Raw genomic sequence first — 16,316 nt, forward strand, 5'->3', positions numbered from 1 at the left:
GAGGCTCCTGTCGTCTCCACCCTGCCTAGACCTGTTTCCTGAATCACCTCCATGTAGTGAGCAGCACTACTGAGAGTCGGATACAGTGGACCCCACCCCTTGAGAGCAGTGCGGTCTCGAGTTAGTCAATCAGTTGAATTTATTGAGTGCTTACTGTATGCAGAGCACTGTACGAAGCCCTTGGGAGAGTAATAATAATTTTGGTATTTATTAAGTGCTTACTATGTGCAGGCACTGTTCCAAGCACTGGGGTAGATACAAGCAAATCGGTTTGAACGCAGTCCTCGTCCCACGTGGGGCTCACAGTCTCCATCCCCATTTTACAGATGAGGTACCTAAGGCCCAGAGAAACGAAGTGACTTGTCCAAGGTCACACAGCAGATAAGTGGCAGAGCAGGAATTAGGACCCATGACCTTCTGATTCCCAGGCCTGTACTCTATCCACTCCATCACACTCTAAGAGAGTACAATATAACAATAAACAGACATTCCCTGCCCACAGTGAGTTTACAGTCTAGAGGGGGAGACAGACATTAATAAAAATAAATTACAACTATAAACATAAGTGCTGTAGGTCTGGGAGGGCTTGAGGTGATGAGAGCACAGAGGAAGCCAAGGGGTCTCTAGCAGGGAGTGGGGGCTTCCTTCACGACCATTCCTTCATTCAATTGTATTTATTGAGCACTTACTGTGTGCAAAGCACTGAACTAGCTCTTGGGAGAGTACAATATAACAACAAACAGGCACAGTCCACATTCAGAATGAGCTCACAGTCTAGAGGGGGAGACAGACGTTAATACAAATAAATAAATAGGTAGATAAATAAATAAATTACTGATATGTACATATGTGTTGTGGGGTTGGGAGAGAGGGTGAATGAAGGAACAAGTAAGAACAGCATAGACGGGAGTAGGGAAGAGGAGAGAAGGGTTTAGTCAGGGAAGCCTTCTTGGAGGAGGTGACCACTCCTGTTCCTCCTCGACAGCTCCGAAGGATCACGCTTACTGCAGAGTTACAGCTATTTCTGGGGTGTGGTCCATCCTGCTAGGTTGCAACTGTGCAAGGGTAGATGCAGGAACAGATACTCAGATTCACCAAGATGAGGAGATTTAGTGGGCACAGAGGAACCTTAATGGTTTGGTCATGCGCCTGATTACGTTATTCATTTTGATCTTATTCTTTGCCAAGCACTGGGTTAAGTGCTAGCTCACTGTGGGCAGGGGACATGTCTACTAACTCTGTTATATTGTACTCTCTCTCCCAGGTGCTCGGTACAGTGCTGTGCAGAAAGTAAGCGCTCAGTAAATATGAAGCAGCGTGGCTCAGTGGAAAGAGCATGGGCTTTGGAGTCAGGGCTCATGAGTTCGAATCCCAGCTCTGCCACTTGTCAGCTGTGTGACTGTGGGCAAGTCACTTAACTTCTCTGTGCCTCAGTTCCCTCATCTGTAAAATGGGGATTAAGACTGTGAGCCCCACGTGGGACAACCTGATTCCCCTATGTCTACCCCAGTGCTTAGAACAGTGCTCGGCACATAGTAAGCGCTTAACAAATACCAACATTATTATTATTATTATTATGATTGATTGATTGCTGGGGTAGTTATAAGGGCGTCAGGGCAGACATAGACTCATTCTCACATGGGGCTCTCAGGCTAAGAAGGAGGGAAACCAGGTATCTTATCCCCATTTTACCAATGACTCTAAAGCCAAGAGAAGTTAAGTGACTTAACCAAGGTCACACAGCAGGCTAGCGACGGAACTGCTAATGGGCCCTAGTGCTTTTTCCACCAAGTCATACCGACTTCCTTTTTTAAAAAATGGTATTTGTTAAGCACTTACTATGTGCCAGGCACTGAACCAAGTGCTGGAGTAGAAACAAGCTCGAGTGCTGGAGTAGATACAAGCTACTTAGGTTGAACACAGTCCCTGTCCAACATGGGGCTCACAGTCTTAATCCCCATTTTACAGATGAGGTTACTGAGGCACAGAGAAGCTAAGTGACTTCACAGCAGACAAGTAGCAGAGCTGAGATTAGAAACCAGGTCCTTCTGACTCCCAGGCCCGGGCTCTAGCCCCTAGACCACACTACTTCAAGCTCTTTTGGGGAGAGGGTGTGTGTGGCTTCTGTGGTAGACTAAATCCTTGATATCCAGTTGGGAGTGACATTGGTTGGTGGCAATAGGAGGGAGGAAGATTGGGTCTCCACTGACTACAGTGCTAGTGGGGGGCCCACTGGTTTGATTCCCCAGATGAAATCAAGAACTGGAATTATGTGGTGTCTGCCTCGTAGCCCCGGGGGATTGGGAACTGGGATGCCTAAGGGGTAAAGGGACAGAGAGGAAACTGCCCCAGGCCCTTCCTTGAAATTGGGCCCCAATTCATCCAGACCAGTAGAGACTTGTTCAGTTAACTTCAATGCCCTGACTCATTAATCAATTAATCAATCAATTGTATTTATTGAGTGCTTACTGTGTACAGAGCAGTGTTCTAAGCACTTGGGAGACGACAATATAACGGATAGTCACATTCCCTGCTCACAACGAGCTTACAGTCTAGAGGTCTCATCCAAGCAGGCCCTTCCTACTTCCCCCCATGACAAATCCTCAATCAGTCGATGGTATTTATTGAGCGCTTACTGTATGCAGAGCACCATACAAAGTGCCGAGGAGAGCACAAGGAGCTACAGTCTGGGGCCTGAGGGAAGGCAGAGAGTAATATAAATTATAGGTATGGGAAGTAACTGAGTTGAAAGGAAGGTACATAAGTGTGTTGGGGGTTGGAGGTGGAGTGAGTACCTAGTGCTTAGCAGCAGGTAAGGACTCAAGTGATCTCACAGGCACCTTGTTCTCACCCCAGAGCCAAAGCCCTTTGATATTAGATATAAGATCCCAGAAAGGGTGGTGATGGCCATCCTACTGACTGCAAGCTTTCCCCCAGGCCCAGGATAAGCCATGTGGCCAAGCGGTCTTAATGTTTTGGACCCCAAGAGCTCAAACCAAGGTGCTTACAGTCCCCAGGCATCAATCAATCAATCAATCGTTTTGTGTGCTCATCATATGCCAAGCACTGTATTAAGCACTTGGGAGAGAACAGTACAGTAGCTTTGATAGACTCATTCTGTGCCTACAAGGAGCAGTGTGAAAACAGCATGGCTTAGTGGATAAAGCAAGGGCCTGGGAATCAGAAGGACCTGGGCTCTAATCTAGACTCCCCAACTGGTCTGCTGGGTGACCTTGAGCAAGTCACTTCACTTCTCTGTGCCTCAGTTACTTCGTCTGTAAAATGGGGATTAAGATTGGGAGCCTCATGTGGGGCTCCTGATTAGCTAACCTGATTAGCTTGTATCTACCCAGTGCTAAATACAGTGCCTGGCATATTGTAATTGCTTAAGAAATAACATTTTAAAAAAGGCACATTCTAGAGTCTAGTCTAGAGACCTCTCCCAGACCCTTCTTTGTCCCTCTCCCTTTCCCCTCCCCAACATCCCCACACACCCCTGCCAACAGAACCAGCCACTAAAGAGAAAACAAGCTGAGTAGGGAACAAAGGTGCCACTGGGCCACAGGAGAGATGGAAGTTGTAGGGCAGTTGTTATGCACTGGACATCTAGTTAAATCCACTTAAGCTCCTTTACCATTTAACGTTGAGCTCTAGCCTAATGCTGTGTTTCATAAAACAGGCCCCAAATCGCTAGGAGATTAAAAAATGTGGAAAGAGCGTAGCAATATTTTAAACCTGAAATCATCAGCCCCAGCATCTGGCCCACTGCAGGAATCACCCATAGCTATGATGTTCACTCCTTCCCGCTCCTCTGCCTAGGCTCCACCTCTGGAACTGGAATTCCGAAGAGCTGAATTCTGATCCTGACTCCACCCCATACTGGCTGTGTGATTTTGGGCATGTCACACAATTTGATCTCTCTGGGTCTTAGTAGCTTCATCCTTCTTCTTGTTAGTAATGATAATAATAATAATAATGATCATTCTTAAGCACTTACTATGTGCCAAGCACAGTACTAATGCTGGGGTAGATGCCATTAGTATTGTTATAATAATAAAATGGTTAAGCACTATGTGCCAAGCACTGTTCTATTATAGTATCTCCACCATCACCAGAGCTAGTCAGTGCTCTGCTATCCTTGCCCTAACAGTTCTCAGACACCCGGTGGCCCCAGTGGGGTCGGGGGAGAATGTGTGGCCTAGTAGAAAGAGTTTGGGGCTGGGAGTTAGGTGGTCTGGGCCCTAATCCCAAAACTCTTTCTGTATGATTATGAGTCAGTCACCTAACATTTCTGGACCTCTGTTTTCTCAGCTGTAAAATGGGGATAAGATCCCTGCTCTCCCCTCTCTCTTAGGTTATGAGCTAGAGTGGAACAGAGACAAGTTCTGATCTGATTATCTAGTAACCTTCCCAGTGTTTGACACAGTGTTAGCATAGTGAGCACTTATTAACCACTATGGCTAACTGAGGGATTGGGGAACAGTGAGTATGGAGGTCACATTGGATGGCACGGACTGTAAAAGGGTTAAACTTTGTGGGAAATAAGTAAGTGTGGGGTAGGATCAAAATAATAATGATAATAATCATAATAATAATGGTACTTAAGAGCTTACTATATGCCAAACACTGTTCTAAGTAGATACAAATTAATCAGGTTGGACACAGTCCCTGTCTCACTAGGAGCTCACACTCTTAATCCCCATTTTACAGGGGTGGGAACTGAGGCCCAGAGAAGTTAAGTGACATTCCTAAAGTCACACTGCAGACAAGTGGTGGAGCTGGAATTAGAACCCAGTTCCTTCTGACTCCTACGCCTGTGCTCTATCCACTAAGCCACACTACTTCTCAAATAATTAGGTTGGGCACAAGCCCTGTCCCACATGGGGCTCATAGTCTTCATCCCTATTTTTCAGATTAGGAAACTGAGGCACCAAGATGTTAAGTGAGTTGCCCTTGGTCACATAGCAGATAAGTGGCAGAGCCAGGATTAGAACTCAGGTCTTCTGACTCCAAGGCCCATGCTCTATCCACTAGGCTATTCTGCGTCTCAAGCCCGGGGAGGCCAAACAACTGGCCAAAGTCCTCACCGGCCTTTGGGGTCAAGGCAGAACCCTGTTCTAGGCCTTGGTTGGCTGGTTGGTAATAGTAATATCATCTGTGGTATTTGTTCAGCCCTTTCTATGTGCCAAGCACTGTACCTAGCATTGAAGGAGATACAAAGTGATCAGATGGGACACGGTCCGCATCTCCCGCTCGGCTTTGGGGAGGGAGCGAGGCCCAAGGAATGTAAAGTTCAGGCCTCCCAGATCCAGGACTGACAGGTGCCATGCACCGGTTAAGCACGGACCCCACGGACGTGGAGGATGCTCTTGTTTTACACCTGCGGGTGCTAGTCTGACCTGCCAGAGGGCTGTCAGATAGGTAAGCAGAAATGAATGGTTTGTCTAATCCTCCCCTCACCCCCCTGCCTCCAGAGGCAGCGCGCCCACGGCACAGGGCCGGAGAAATATGAAGGCAATCTCCTCATGCTATAAATCTGCTGCCTCCACGGCCCTGACAGGTGGTTGGACAATCCCGGCCCATTCATCAATTAAATCTCCCAATTTGTCGCCGGAGAGAGCCCCCTTGTCCTTGGCTCAGGGAGAACCGGTAGTTCCCGGAGCCTGGAGCCCAGAGCCCAGAGGAGGAGGCGGTGTTCTCATCGGGGACGGCATCCCCGGACAGAGCTGGGAGGGGAGCTGAGCTCAGTTGTCTTGTGGAGACAGCTGTGGGCTGGAATGGATGGCCAGCTGTGCTGGAGGGAAGTGGGTGTCTGGGCCCAGTTTCCAAGCCTGAAAGTCCCTCCTAACCTAGCCATTCCTGACCCACTGGTACTTCCTGAACTCCAGGTCAGATTATTACCAAACTCCCCGACGCCCCAACTCTGCCCTCTGGGTGCTGATGATTTGATGGGGGTGAACAGTCCAGCTGTTGAGGACGGGGCGGGGACCGTCAAATCTTTGTCCCCTTGGTCTTGCATCAGGAAAGTCTTCCTGGAGGTGGCGGGCTGAGGTATCAGGCGGAAAGAGGGGTGCTGGGCCAAAGCAAAGCACTGGTGAGAGATCAGCTGTGGCCTGGCCCTCATTTTACTTAGCTGTTTAATGTGGAGGAGGTTGGGGCCCCCAAGAGGTCCCTGAAGTTGGAGGTCTGGAGTGTCTTTTTTATGGTATCCGTTAAGCACTAACTATGTGCCGGGCACTGTACTTGATGCTGGAGTAGATACGAGCTAATCCGGTTGGACACAGTCCATGTGTCCCACATGGGGCTCACAGTCTTAATCCCCAATTTACAGATAAGGTAACTGAGATGCTGAAAAGTTAAGTGACTTGCCCAAGGTCACACTAGAGACAAGTGGTGGAGCCAGGATTAGAACTAAGGTCCTTCTGACTCCCAGGCTCGTGCTCTATCCGCTGGGCCATACTGCTGGACTGGCAATGCTCTGAGAAACCCTCCCATCTCCAACCCTAGGGGAGTGTCCCCACAGCACAAGAGTCTTCTATGTGGGTGGAGTGTGTCCGAGCTAAGAGCCCCCCCAGGATCAGAGAAAAGGGAGTTTGGGTATTTGGGAACATACCACCCCCATAAACTCTCTTGGGAGTATTGGGCCATTGATCTGCTTATTGCCTGGAAAGAGTCCTCCCTCAGCTCGGCTCCACCAGCCTCCAAGGATGCTTCCTGACAGATCCAAGCCCTGAGAGGGACCCGAGGGATCAGGTCCACCTTCTTTCCGATGGGTGCTGTTGGAGAGAGGATGGCGGGTGGGCGGGGGAGATGGGAAGAGTTTGGTCAGGGAGCCCCTGGGATCAGAAGTCCCCAGGGTACATCTTCTCCACCCCTGTCACTTCTGCTCAGCAGCTGCCCAGCTTGTTGGGACTGGAGCACTTTAACCTTTAACCTGTCCTCTGGGAGAGTAGGGGCCAGCGGCTCTGGAAGGCAGGAGTAGCGACCGGGAATAGTTGGGGTCCATCAGGGCTTGAAGGATGTTTCCTCATGCCCCTACCCTGGAACTCCTCCCTTCCACTCTTCATCCATCCTACCTTAAAAGCCTCCCTATTCCTGTCTGGCCTCCCCTCCTTTCTAAAGCCGCTCATGGTCAGCTCCTCTAGGAAGTTTTCTTTATTCATCCCATTCATCCTCCAGTATACCATCAAAAGCCAAGGCCTACTCCATCCCTGAATTTCTGAATGTCTTTGGTCAGCTGGACCGTTCATTCATCTGATCTTCCCTAAAGGACTTTGGTCTCATAAGGTTAGGGCTGTTTCCATCCTTGCTGTGAGAAGCAGCATGGCATAGTGGATAGAGCCCGGGCCTGGGAGTTGAAAGGTCATGGGTTCTAATCCCAAGTCCACCACATGTCTGCTTTGTGACTTTGGTCAGTCACTTCACTTCTCTGGACCTCAGTTACCTTATCTGTAAAATGGGGATTAAACCGTGAGCCCCATGTGGCACAGGAACTGGGTCCAACCCGATTTGCTTGTATCCACCCCAGTGTTTAGTACAGTGTTTGTCACATATGAAGCGCTTAACAGATGGCATTGTCATCAGCAGCAGCCCCTCGTCCTGACCCGAGTCTGTCCCGCGCCCTGCTTGACCCCGGCCTCTCTTCCATCTCTGCAGCCCGCCCTGAAGATGTTGGCACCAGCCTCTACTTTGTGAACGACTCCCTGCAGCAGGTGACCTTTTCCAGCTCCGTGGGGGTGGTGGTGCCTTGCCCGGCTGGAGGGTCCCCCAGCGCCTCCCTCCGGTGGTACCTCGCGACGGGCGATGACATCTACGACGTGCCCCACATCCGGCACGTCCACGCCAACGGCACGCTGCAGCTCTACCCCTTCTCGCCCTCCGCCTTCAACAGCTTTATCCACGACAATGACTATTTCTGCACGGCCGAGAATGCAGCCGGCAAAATCCGGAGTCCCAACATCCGGGTTAAAGCAGGTGACGGGGTGGGGAGTCGCGGTGCTTGTTCCTTGGGGTGGACGCATGTGGGTGGAGGTGAAATGAGCCACCGTTCCATCAATCAGTAGTCTTTATTGAACCCTAACTGTGATCAAAGCACTGTATTAAGCATTCGGGAGCAATGGCGGGGCCCAATAATAATATCTGTGGTATTTATTAAGTAGTTTCTATGTGCCAAGCACACTACTAAGCACTGAGGAGCATACAGTCAAATCAGTCATTGTTCTTGCCCCATATGAGACTTAAGGTGGGTGGAGAACAGGTATTGAATCCTTATTTTATGGGTTTTTTGGAGGAGAAAACTGAGGCGTCGAGAAGTTAAATGACCTGTCCAAAGTTACACAGCAGGCAAGTAGCAGAGCCGGAATTAGAACCCAGATGGCCCTGGCTTCCAGTTTTGTGCTCTTTTCACTAAACCATAGTACTATAAGTAGAAAGAGCACGGGACCGGAAGATTGGAGACCCAGAATTTAGTCCTGATTCTGTCACTTACCTGTTGAGTGACCTTAGGAGAGTCACTTGACTTCTCGGTGCCGTCATTAGAAGCAACCCCCTTGGTCCAACCTGGGGCTCCTTGCGGCGAAAGTGATTTAGGTCAGAGAGAAAAAGAAGCTTCCCGACCCTGAGGGTGAGAAGCAGCGTGGCTCAAGAGAAGCAGTGTGGCTCAGTGGAAAGAGCCCCGGCTTCGGAGTCAGAGGTCATGGGTTCAAATCCCGGCTCCGCCACTTGTCAGCTGTGTGACTGTGGGCAAGTCACTTAACTTCTCTGTGCTTCAGTTACCTCATCTGTAAAATGGGGGTTAACTGTGAGCCTCATGTGGGACAACCTGAGTCCCCTGTATCTACCCCAGCGCTTAGAACACTGCTCTGCACATAGTAAGCACTTAATAATAATGTTGGTATTTGGTATTAATATATTATAATATATTATTATATTATATATTACAATATAATATAATTAATATAATAATGTTGGTATTAACAAATACCAACACTATTATTATTATTATTATTATTGACGAGCTTCCTAGACTCTTGGTCCAGACCTTCTACCTCTACGCCACTGAACTCACATGGTTGTGCCTAACTGCCAAGATTGAGGTTCTGTCTGTGACTAAGACGGGGGGATTTTTAACATTATTGATGATTCTTTGTTGGGGAAAGAGAGGGATTTAATATGGTCCCAACTGAGGCAGGGGTTAGACCTAATGACTTTGGGAAGATCACCCCCATATCATTATCATCAGGATTAAATAAGGCCCCACCTTGTGCAGAACGTTGGGCTATATACTTGGGGGATATTGTACTCCTCCAAGAACTTTGTACCGTGCCTTCTGGCCGGTGAGGTCCTTGTGGACAGGGAACATGTCTACCAGCTCTGTTGTGGTTATATTAATTAATGACAGTCTCCCCCTCTAGTTTGTAAACTCATTATGCGCGGGGAATGTGTCTGCTAATTCTGTCCCAAGTGCTTAGTACAGTGCTCTGCACATGGTAAGTGCCCAATAGCTACCAATGATTTATTGATATTCTACTCTTTCACTGTGGTAGGCATTCCAAAATTACTATTGTTCCCTGCCCTCGAGGAGCTTGCTGTCTACTGAGAAGGAAAACCCCCCCACAAAAGTTCAGTCTTTTCAGATGTGAGAATAGATGTAAGACCTATAAGCAGATAAATAGATAATCAGTAGCTAAGGAGATAAATACTTGAATGCTGATATAGGCAAAGAGCTCACGTGAACAAAAAAGGGTAATGAATCCAGGAAGACCACTGGGAGCAGTGCAGCGGGGAGGGGGCACTTATGGGATAGGGACTGTGTCTGACCGGATTACGTTTTATCTACTTTAGAGCTTTTCAGTGCTTGGCACATACTAAATGCTTAACAAATACACCATTATATTTATTATTCTTTATTGATGAATCATATTTATTGGGCGCTTACTGTGTGCAGAGCACTGTACTAAGCACTTGGGAGTGGACAATATAAGAGAGTTGGTAGACATGTTCCATGCCCACAACAAGCTTAGGGTCTAGAGGAGAAGATAGGGCAGAGGAGGAGGGTAGATAACCCTCTAGAGGCCAAGTTCAGGAGAGGCTGGACCAGCAGGGCAGAACACATTTTTAAGTAAGACCGGGGCAGGGGACTGGTGGAACTTTCCTGAGGCAAGAGCCTGGTGCTGTGTGTGGGTGGCTCAGGCAGGGGTGAATCCGGGCTGGGGTCCGTTACTGAGGCTTCAGTGGTGAGAAGGGCGGGCTGGAACAGGGCATCTGCCTAAGAAAAGGGAATTTGGGTCAAAGGAGGCAGGCTTCTTTTTTGTAATGACCTCGGAGGGCAGAAGATAGGTCAAGGAGTGAGCTGGTGCAGGGGGTCAAGAAAAGGCCCATCTCACCTGGGAAATCCAAGTTTCCTCAGGGCTGAGGGGAGGGAGGGGCAGGAGGGAACTGAATCGAGGGAAATTTAAACACCGGAGGGAAGTGGGGTGGGCGTGGAGCCCAGGGTCCAGCTGCTTAGAGGGTGGCTTAAACTAGAGGGAGGGGTAAGGACACTTCCTCAGGTGTCTCCCTGCAGCCTGGCTTCTCTGGTTTGGGGGTGTCCCCCAAGTTGCATCAGCTGGGAGTCTAGGCCACTGGTTCCCCTTCGCAGTTCTGCCTGACTTTCTGTGTCAGCTCGGGCCACCCAGCAAAATGGCAGGACTTAACTCTTGCTGCAGGAGAAAGCGAGCCTGGAGTCCTTCCAGAAGGGGTCGGGCGGTCCGGACCACCCTAGGTGAAAACACTCACCAGTCGGAAGACTCTCTGGCCTCTTCCCTCACCTCTTTTCATTCATTCATTCATTCAGTCAGTCATATTTATTGAGCGCTTACTTTGTTCAAAGCACTGCATTAAGCACTTGGGAGAGAGAGTACAATTCAACAACAAACAGACCACATTCCCCGCCCACAACAAGCTCACAGTCTAGAGGGAGCATCGAGGAATCCCCAGAGGCTAATGTGACATCCTCCTGACTCCAACTCAGCACCAATTACCCAGCACCAGAGGAGGCTGGAAGGAGACTAATATTTGTTCTGCAGGTGTGTAGGAGGGTTTGGTTGTCCCGGCAACCGTGGGCAAGAGGTGGGGGGGAGGAGAGCCCCTCTCCACACCCAGAAGGTCTAGAGACCAAAGTTTTTGGAAAAGCAGCATAGCATAGTGGATGGAGCAAGAGACTGGGAGTCGGAAGGACCTGGATTCTAATCCTGGCTCTGACACCTGTCTGCTGTGTGACCTTGGGCAAGTCATTAAGGTTATCTGTGCCTCAGTCTTTTCATCTGTAAATAAATTGGGGATTATCTCAATAAACTCATCTGTAAAATGGAGAGTAAGATTGTGAGCGCCATGTGAGACTTGGACTGTGTCTAACTTGATTACCTTGTATCTACCCCAGTGCTTAGAACAGGGTCTGCCACATAGAGTAAGCACTTAACAGAACCGTTAAAAAAAAAAAAGGCAATTCAGCTTGGCCAGAATCTGGGCAGGTGGGAAGAGAGTTACTAATCTGTTGGGTACCTGGAGGTAGGGCAAGAGAGCCCCCTTCCCCATCCTGTAAGAGTTTTCTTAAAGAAATGAATCAGACCCCCAGGACAGCCTCCTCTGGTCAGAGAAGAGGGGGAGGAGGGAGTCTTTATTTATGGTATTTGTTAAATGCTTACCATATATCAGACGCTGTACTAAGTGCTGAAGTAGATCAAAGATAATCAGGTGGAACCCAGTCCATGTCCCATATGGGGCTCACAGTCTTTATCCTCATTTTAGAGATGAGGTAACTGAGTCATGGAGAAGCAAAGTGACTTGTCCAAGCTCAGGTAGCAGACAAGTGGCGGGGCCAGGATTATTAATAATAATAATAATAACGTTGGTATTTGTTAAGCGCATACTATGTGCCAAGCACCGTTCTAAACGCTGGGGTAGATACAGGGTAATCAGGTTGTCCTACATGAGGCTCAGAGTCTTAATCCCCATTTTACAGATGAGGGAACTGAGGTACAGAGAAGTTAAGTGACTTGCCCAAGGCACACAGCTGACAAGTGGCAGAGCCGGGATTAGAACCCAGGTCCTCTGACTCCCAGGTCTGAGCTCATTCCACTAGATCACACTGCTTCTCTTGAAAGATGGGGAGTTTTTCTGAAAGGTTGGTGGGGCTGTACCCCTTCGAGGAATGGAAATGGGAGGGGGCTGGGCTGGTAGAGGCCTGGAGGCTTACTGTAATCCCAAGCCAAAGAGACTGTGGGGAGGAAGGTGGTGGAACTGGGGCCAGGAGGGCTGGGGTTTTTGTCGGGCCTGGGTCTGAACCAGGAAGTCAAGTCATGGCCAGCCTTGGTCAGTCTATGGTCCCTGGTCCAGCTCCTGCTGACGTCTATTGGCTTTACCAGGTACGGGTGTCAGGGTCTGTAGAGGGCTTTGGGGCTGCTGCGCGGCACAGACAAAGGGAGAAAGGGATTGGGGGGTGAAGGAGGAGTAGAGGGAAGGATACAGTGGTGAATCTTGTGGGGGTGCTAAACCAGAGTCTTCCCAGGGGATTTGGTTTCCTCAGAGTTTTGGATTTATTTATGAGATTTAGGTGTGTGACCTCAAACACCAGATGTCATTACCCTGAGACCTGAAGAAGAAGCAAGGCCTAGTGGATAGACCATGAGCCTGAGAGTCAGAAGATTCTGGGCTCTAGTCTCAGCTCTGCCATTTGTCTGCTGTGTGACTTTGGGCAATCATCTAACTCCTCTGTGCCTCAGTTGCCTCATTTGTAAAATAGGGATTAAGACCGTGAGGCCCAGGTGGGCCAAGGACTGTGTCCAAACTGATTAGCTTGTACCTACCCCAGCGCTTAAAACAGTACCTGGTACCTAGTAAGTACTTCACAAATGCCACAAATATTATTATTATTGTTGTTAATATTAAGACCTACCCTCCAGATATCCAGAAAAGTCACCTTTCCAGACTTTACTAGACTTTTCCAGGAACTTGACTCATCCAGATTCCTGTAAACCTCCAAATCCCAGTGGAGAAGCCCAGAACCCCCTGTCGTGCCAGAAAGGTGGGCCCTGGAGGGAGCCCAGAGTGGGTAGGAAATGGGCCCTCTGCCACCCAGAATTTTTCCTCCATACCCCAGGAGCTGCCTCAAGCACCTTGGGCCCTCTCCTTGTAATAGGCGACTAGGAACCAAAACTCCTGGAGTAGCCACCTACCCTAACTGGTTTCCTTATCAGTATCATTGGCACCCCCTTGCCAACTGGGGGTAGAGTGCTTTTCTGGTCACCAATGTCATTCATACATTCAATCATATTTATTGAGCACTTACTGTGTGCAAAGCACTGTGCTAAGCTCTTGGAAGGTCTTGTCTTGTGCTGTTGAGACGTTTCCAACACATAGCGACACCATGGACACATTTCTCCCAGTTTGCCCCACCTCCATTTGCCATCATTCTGCTAGTGGATCCACAGAGTTTTCTTGGTAAAAATGCAGAAGTGGTTTTTCATTGCCTCCTTCCTCGCAGTAAACTTGAGTCTCTGCCCTCGACTCTTTCGCCTGGGAAAGTACAATACAACAATAAACAGACACATTCCCTGCCCACAACGAGCTCACTATCTAGAGACGAGATTATTGTGCACAGGGCTGTGGTCTAGGTGCTTAGGGGACAGGACAGAAGAAGATTATCATAATCTCAGTGCTGAGAGAGTTTACCATTTAATATGAAAGCTAGTAAACACAACTCAAAGATATATGATAATTAAGGTTATAGATCAGGTAAAAATAAAGCAAGGAAATAAATTGATAAATAGAGTTACAGTAAACACTTAATGTGATAGTAATTACTGTTCTTATTATTATCATCATCATCATCCCTGATGAGCTAATGAGCTGGCGCAAAGCCGAAGGTGAAGGAGTCAGTTCGTCCCAGTCACTCTTCATATAGAAGTTTTGGCTGCCTGTCCTCAGGCGGCTTTCACTTGAAAAGCAGTGCAATCTAGTGGATAGAGCACAGGCCTGGGAGTCAGAGGACCTGAGTTCTAATCCCAGCTCTGCCACTTGTCTGCTGTGTTACCTTGGGCAAATCACTTAATTTTGCTGTGACGGTTTCCTCATCTGTAAAATGGGAATGAAGAATGTGAACCCCACATGAGACATGAACTGTGTCCAACCTGATTATCCTGTATCTACCCCAGTGCTTAGAACAGTGCTTGAAATATAGTAAGTGCCTAACAAGTACCATTAAAAAATTTTTTTAAACCATTAAAAGTAAAGGGTCTTATACTCTTATAGACCAACCTCACATGAATGAGCATTTCCACCCAAAGTTAATTAATCAATCGATTGTATTTATTGAAGACTTACTGTATTTAGATCACTGTACGAATACAACATAATAGAGTCGGGAGACAAGTTTCCTTCCCACAAGGAGTTTCCTTTCTAGAGGGAATGGAGAAGAAACTGCACAGGGATGGGAAGGAAATTTACACACATATACACTCAATTCTCTCTCTTCTCTCCAGTCAATCGATGGCATTTATTGAATGCTTATGGGGTGCAGAGCACTGTACGAAGTGTTTGAGAAAGTACCATATAATAGAGTTGGTAGTTACGGTCCTTGTCCACAAAGAGCTTACAGTCTGCAGGGGGAGATGGATATTAAAATCCACCTAACCCTCCCAATTTAGAAAAGAAAAGGATTTTCAGGTTTGTTGGTGTTTTGCCATTTTAGTTAATACTCTCTAGGCCATACATAGGTTTAAGCAGCATGGTGTGTATAACGCGCACAGGACTGGAAGTCAAAAGACCTGGATTTTAGTCTCAACTCCACCATTTGCCTGTTGTGTGACCTTGGGCAAATCACTTAGCTTCTCTGTGCCTCAGTCTCATCTTCTGTAAAATTGGGGTTCAATATGTGTTCTTCACCTCCCTTAGAGTGAGTATCATGGGAGACAGGGACTGTGTTAATAAGCTGATTTTCTTGTTCCCATATTGTACCGCTGTCATTAATGGCTTCTTTGAAAACAGTACAGCGTAGTGGATAGAGCATGGTCCTGGGAGTCAAAAGGTGATGGGTTCTAATCTTGGCTCTGCCACTTGTCTGCTGTGTGACCTGGGCAAATCACTTCACTTCTCTGGGCCTTAGCGATCTCATCTATAAAATGAGACTGTGAGCCCCACGTGGGACAGGGACTGTGACCAACCCAATTTGCTTGTATCCACCCCAGCGCTTAGTACATTGCCTGAAACATAGTAAGTGCTTAACGAATACCACAATTATTATTATTACTGTTAGTGTTAATAATAACGATAATTATTATTATTATTATCATTGTATATGTTAAGCACTTACTATGTGCCAAGCACTGTATTAAACACCCAGATAGATACAAGATAACCAGATCTCACATGAGGCACATATTCTAAGTTGGAGAAAGCATAGGAATTGAACTCCAATTTAGCAGATGAGGGAACTGAGGCACAGAGGAGTAAAATGACTTACTCAAGATCACACAGCAGAAAAGTGGCAGAATCGGGGTTAGAAGCCAGTCCACTAGGTCATGTGGCTTCCTACGATACCTATTATACTTACCTTGGTGTTTAGCACAGTTCTTGGCATATAGTCAAGGCTTAGCAAATTCTACTATTATTATCAATAATAGTAGGGAAGGAGGTTTGTGCCCCATGAAGGGACTGGGAACGTCGATGGGATTTGTGCCCACTGGCAGGAGTGGGAAGGGTCTGAGTGGTGGGGGGGGTGGGGGAGAGGGTCCAAGCCCCAGCCTTCTGGGAATCCTTCACTCCAAGGTTCAGTGGCCCAGCTCGTGACTCCATGCTCTCTTCCCTTGCTCAGTTTTCCGGGAACCCTACACCGTCCGCGTGGAGGATCAAAGGTCGGTGCGTGGCAGCGTGGCTGTCTTCAAGTGCCTCATCCCCTCTTCCGTGCAGGACTACGTTAGCGTGGTGTCCTGGGAGAAAGACACCGTCTCCATCGTCCCAGGTAAGAGCGGCGGAAGAGGCTGGGGGCCCGCAGGGAGGCGACTCGGTGGGGGAGGTCTCGGGGACGGTGAGAGGATTGCTGGCAGATGGACCAAGTGTCCTGGCTGGGTTCCAGAGACATGTCCTTGGCCCTGGTTGGGTGACCTCTGAAGTGGTCGGTCTTGGTCCCTCTAGACTGGAAGCTTGTTGTGGGCAGGGACGTGACTGCTAATTCTGTTGTATTGTACTCACCCAAGCTCTTAGTATAGTGCTCTGCCCACAGTAAGCACCGAAGTGCTGAAGAAGCAGCATGGCCTAGTGGCTAAAACACAAGTCTGAGA

The 16,316-nt window shown here is 48.2% G+C and overlaps 1 protein-coding gene across 2 annotated transcripts in view; it reads left to right on the plus strand.

Moving 5' to 3' along the window:
• DSCAML1 (DS cell adhesion molecule like 1) overlaps positions 1–16,316 on the plus strand; it is a 202,033-nt gene that overhangs the window by 4,786 nt on the left and 180,931 nt on the right. For both annotated transcript variants that reach the window (XM_029074382.1, XM_029074383.1), the window contains exons 2-3: positions 7,657–7,974; positions 15,851–15,997. In XM_029074382.1, coding sequence (XP_028930215.1) covers positions 7,657–7,974; positions 15,851–15,997 — 465 coding nt within the window. The remainder of the gene's footprint in view (positions 1–7,656; positions 7,975–15,850; positions 15,998–16,316) is intronic.

Source organism: Ornithorhynchus anatinus, chromosome 11 (genome assembly GCF_004115215.2).
Source record: "Ornithorhynchus anatinus isolate Pmale09 chromosome 11, mOrnAna1.pri.v4, whole genome shotgun sequence".
NCBI classification, from domain to species: domain Eukaryota; kingdom Metazoa; phylum Chordata; class Mammalia; order Monotremata; family Ornithorhynchidae; genus Ornithorhynchus; species Ornithorhynchus anatinus.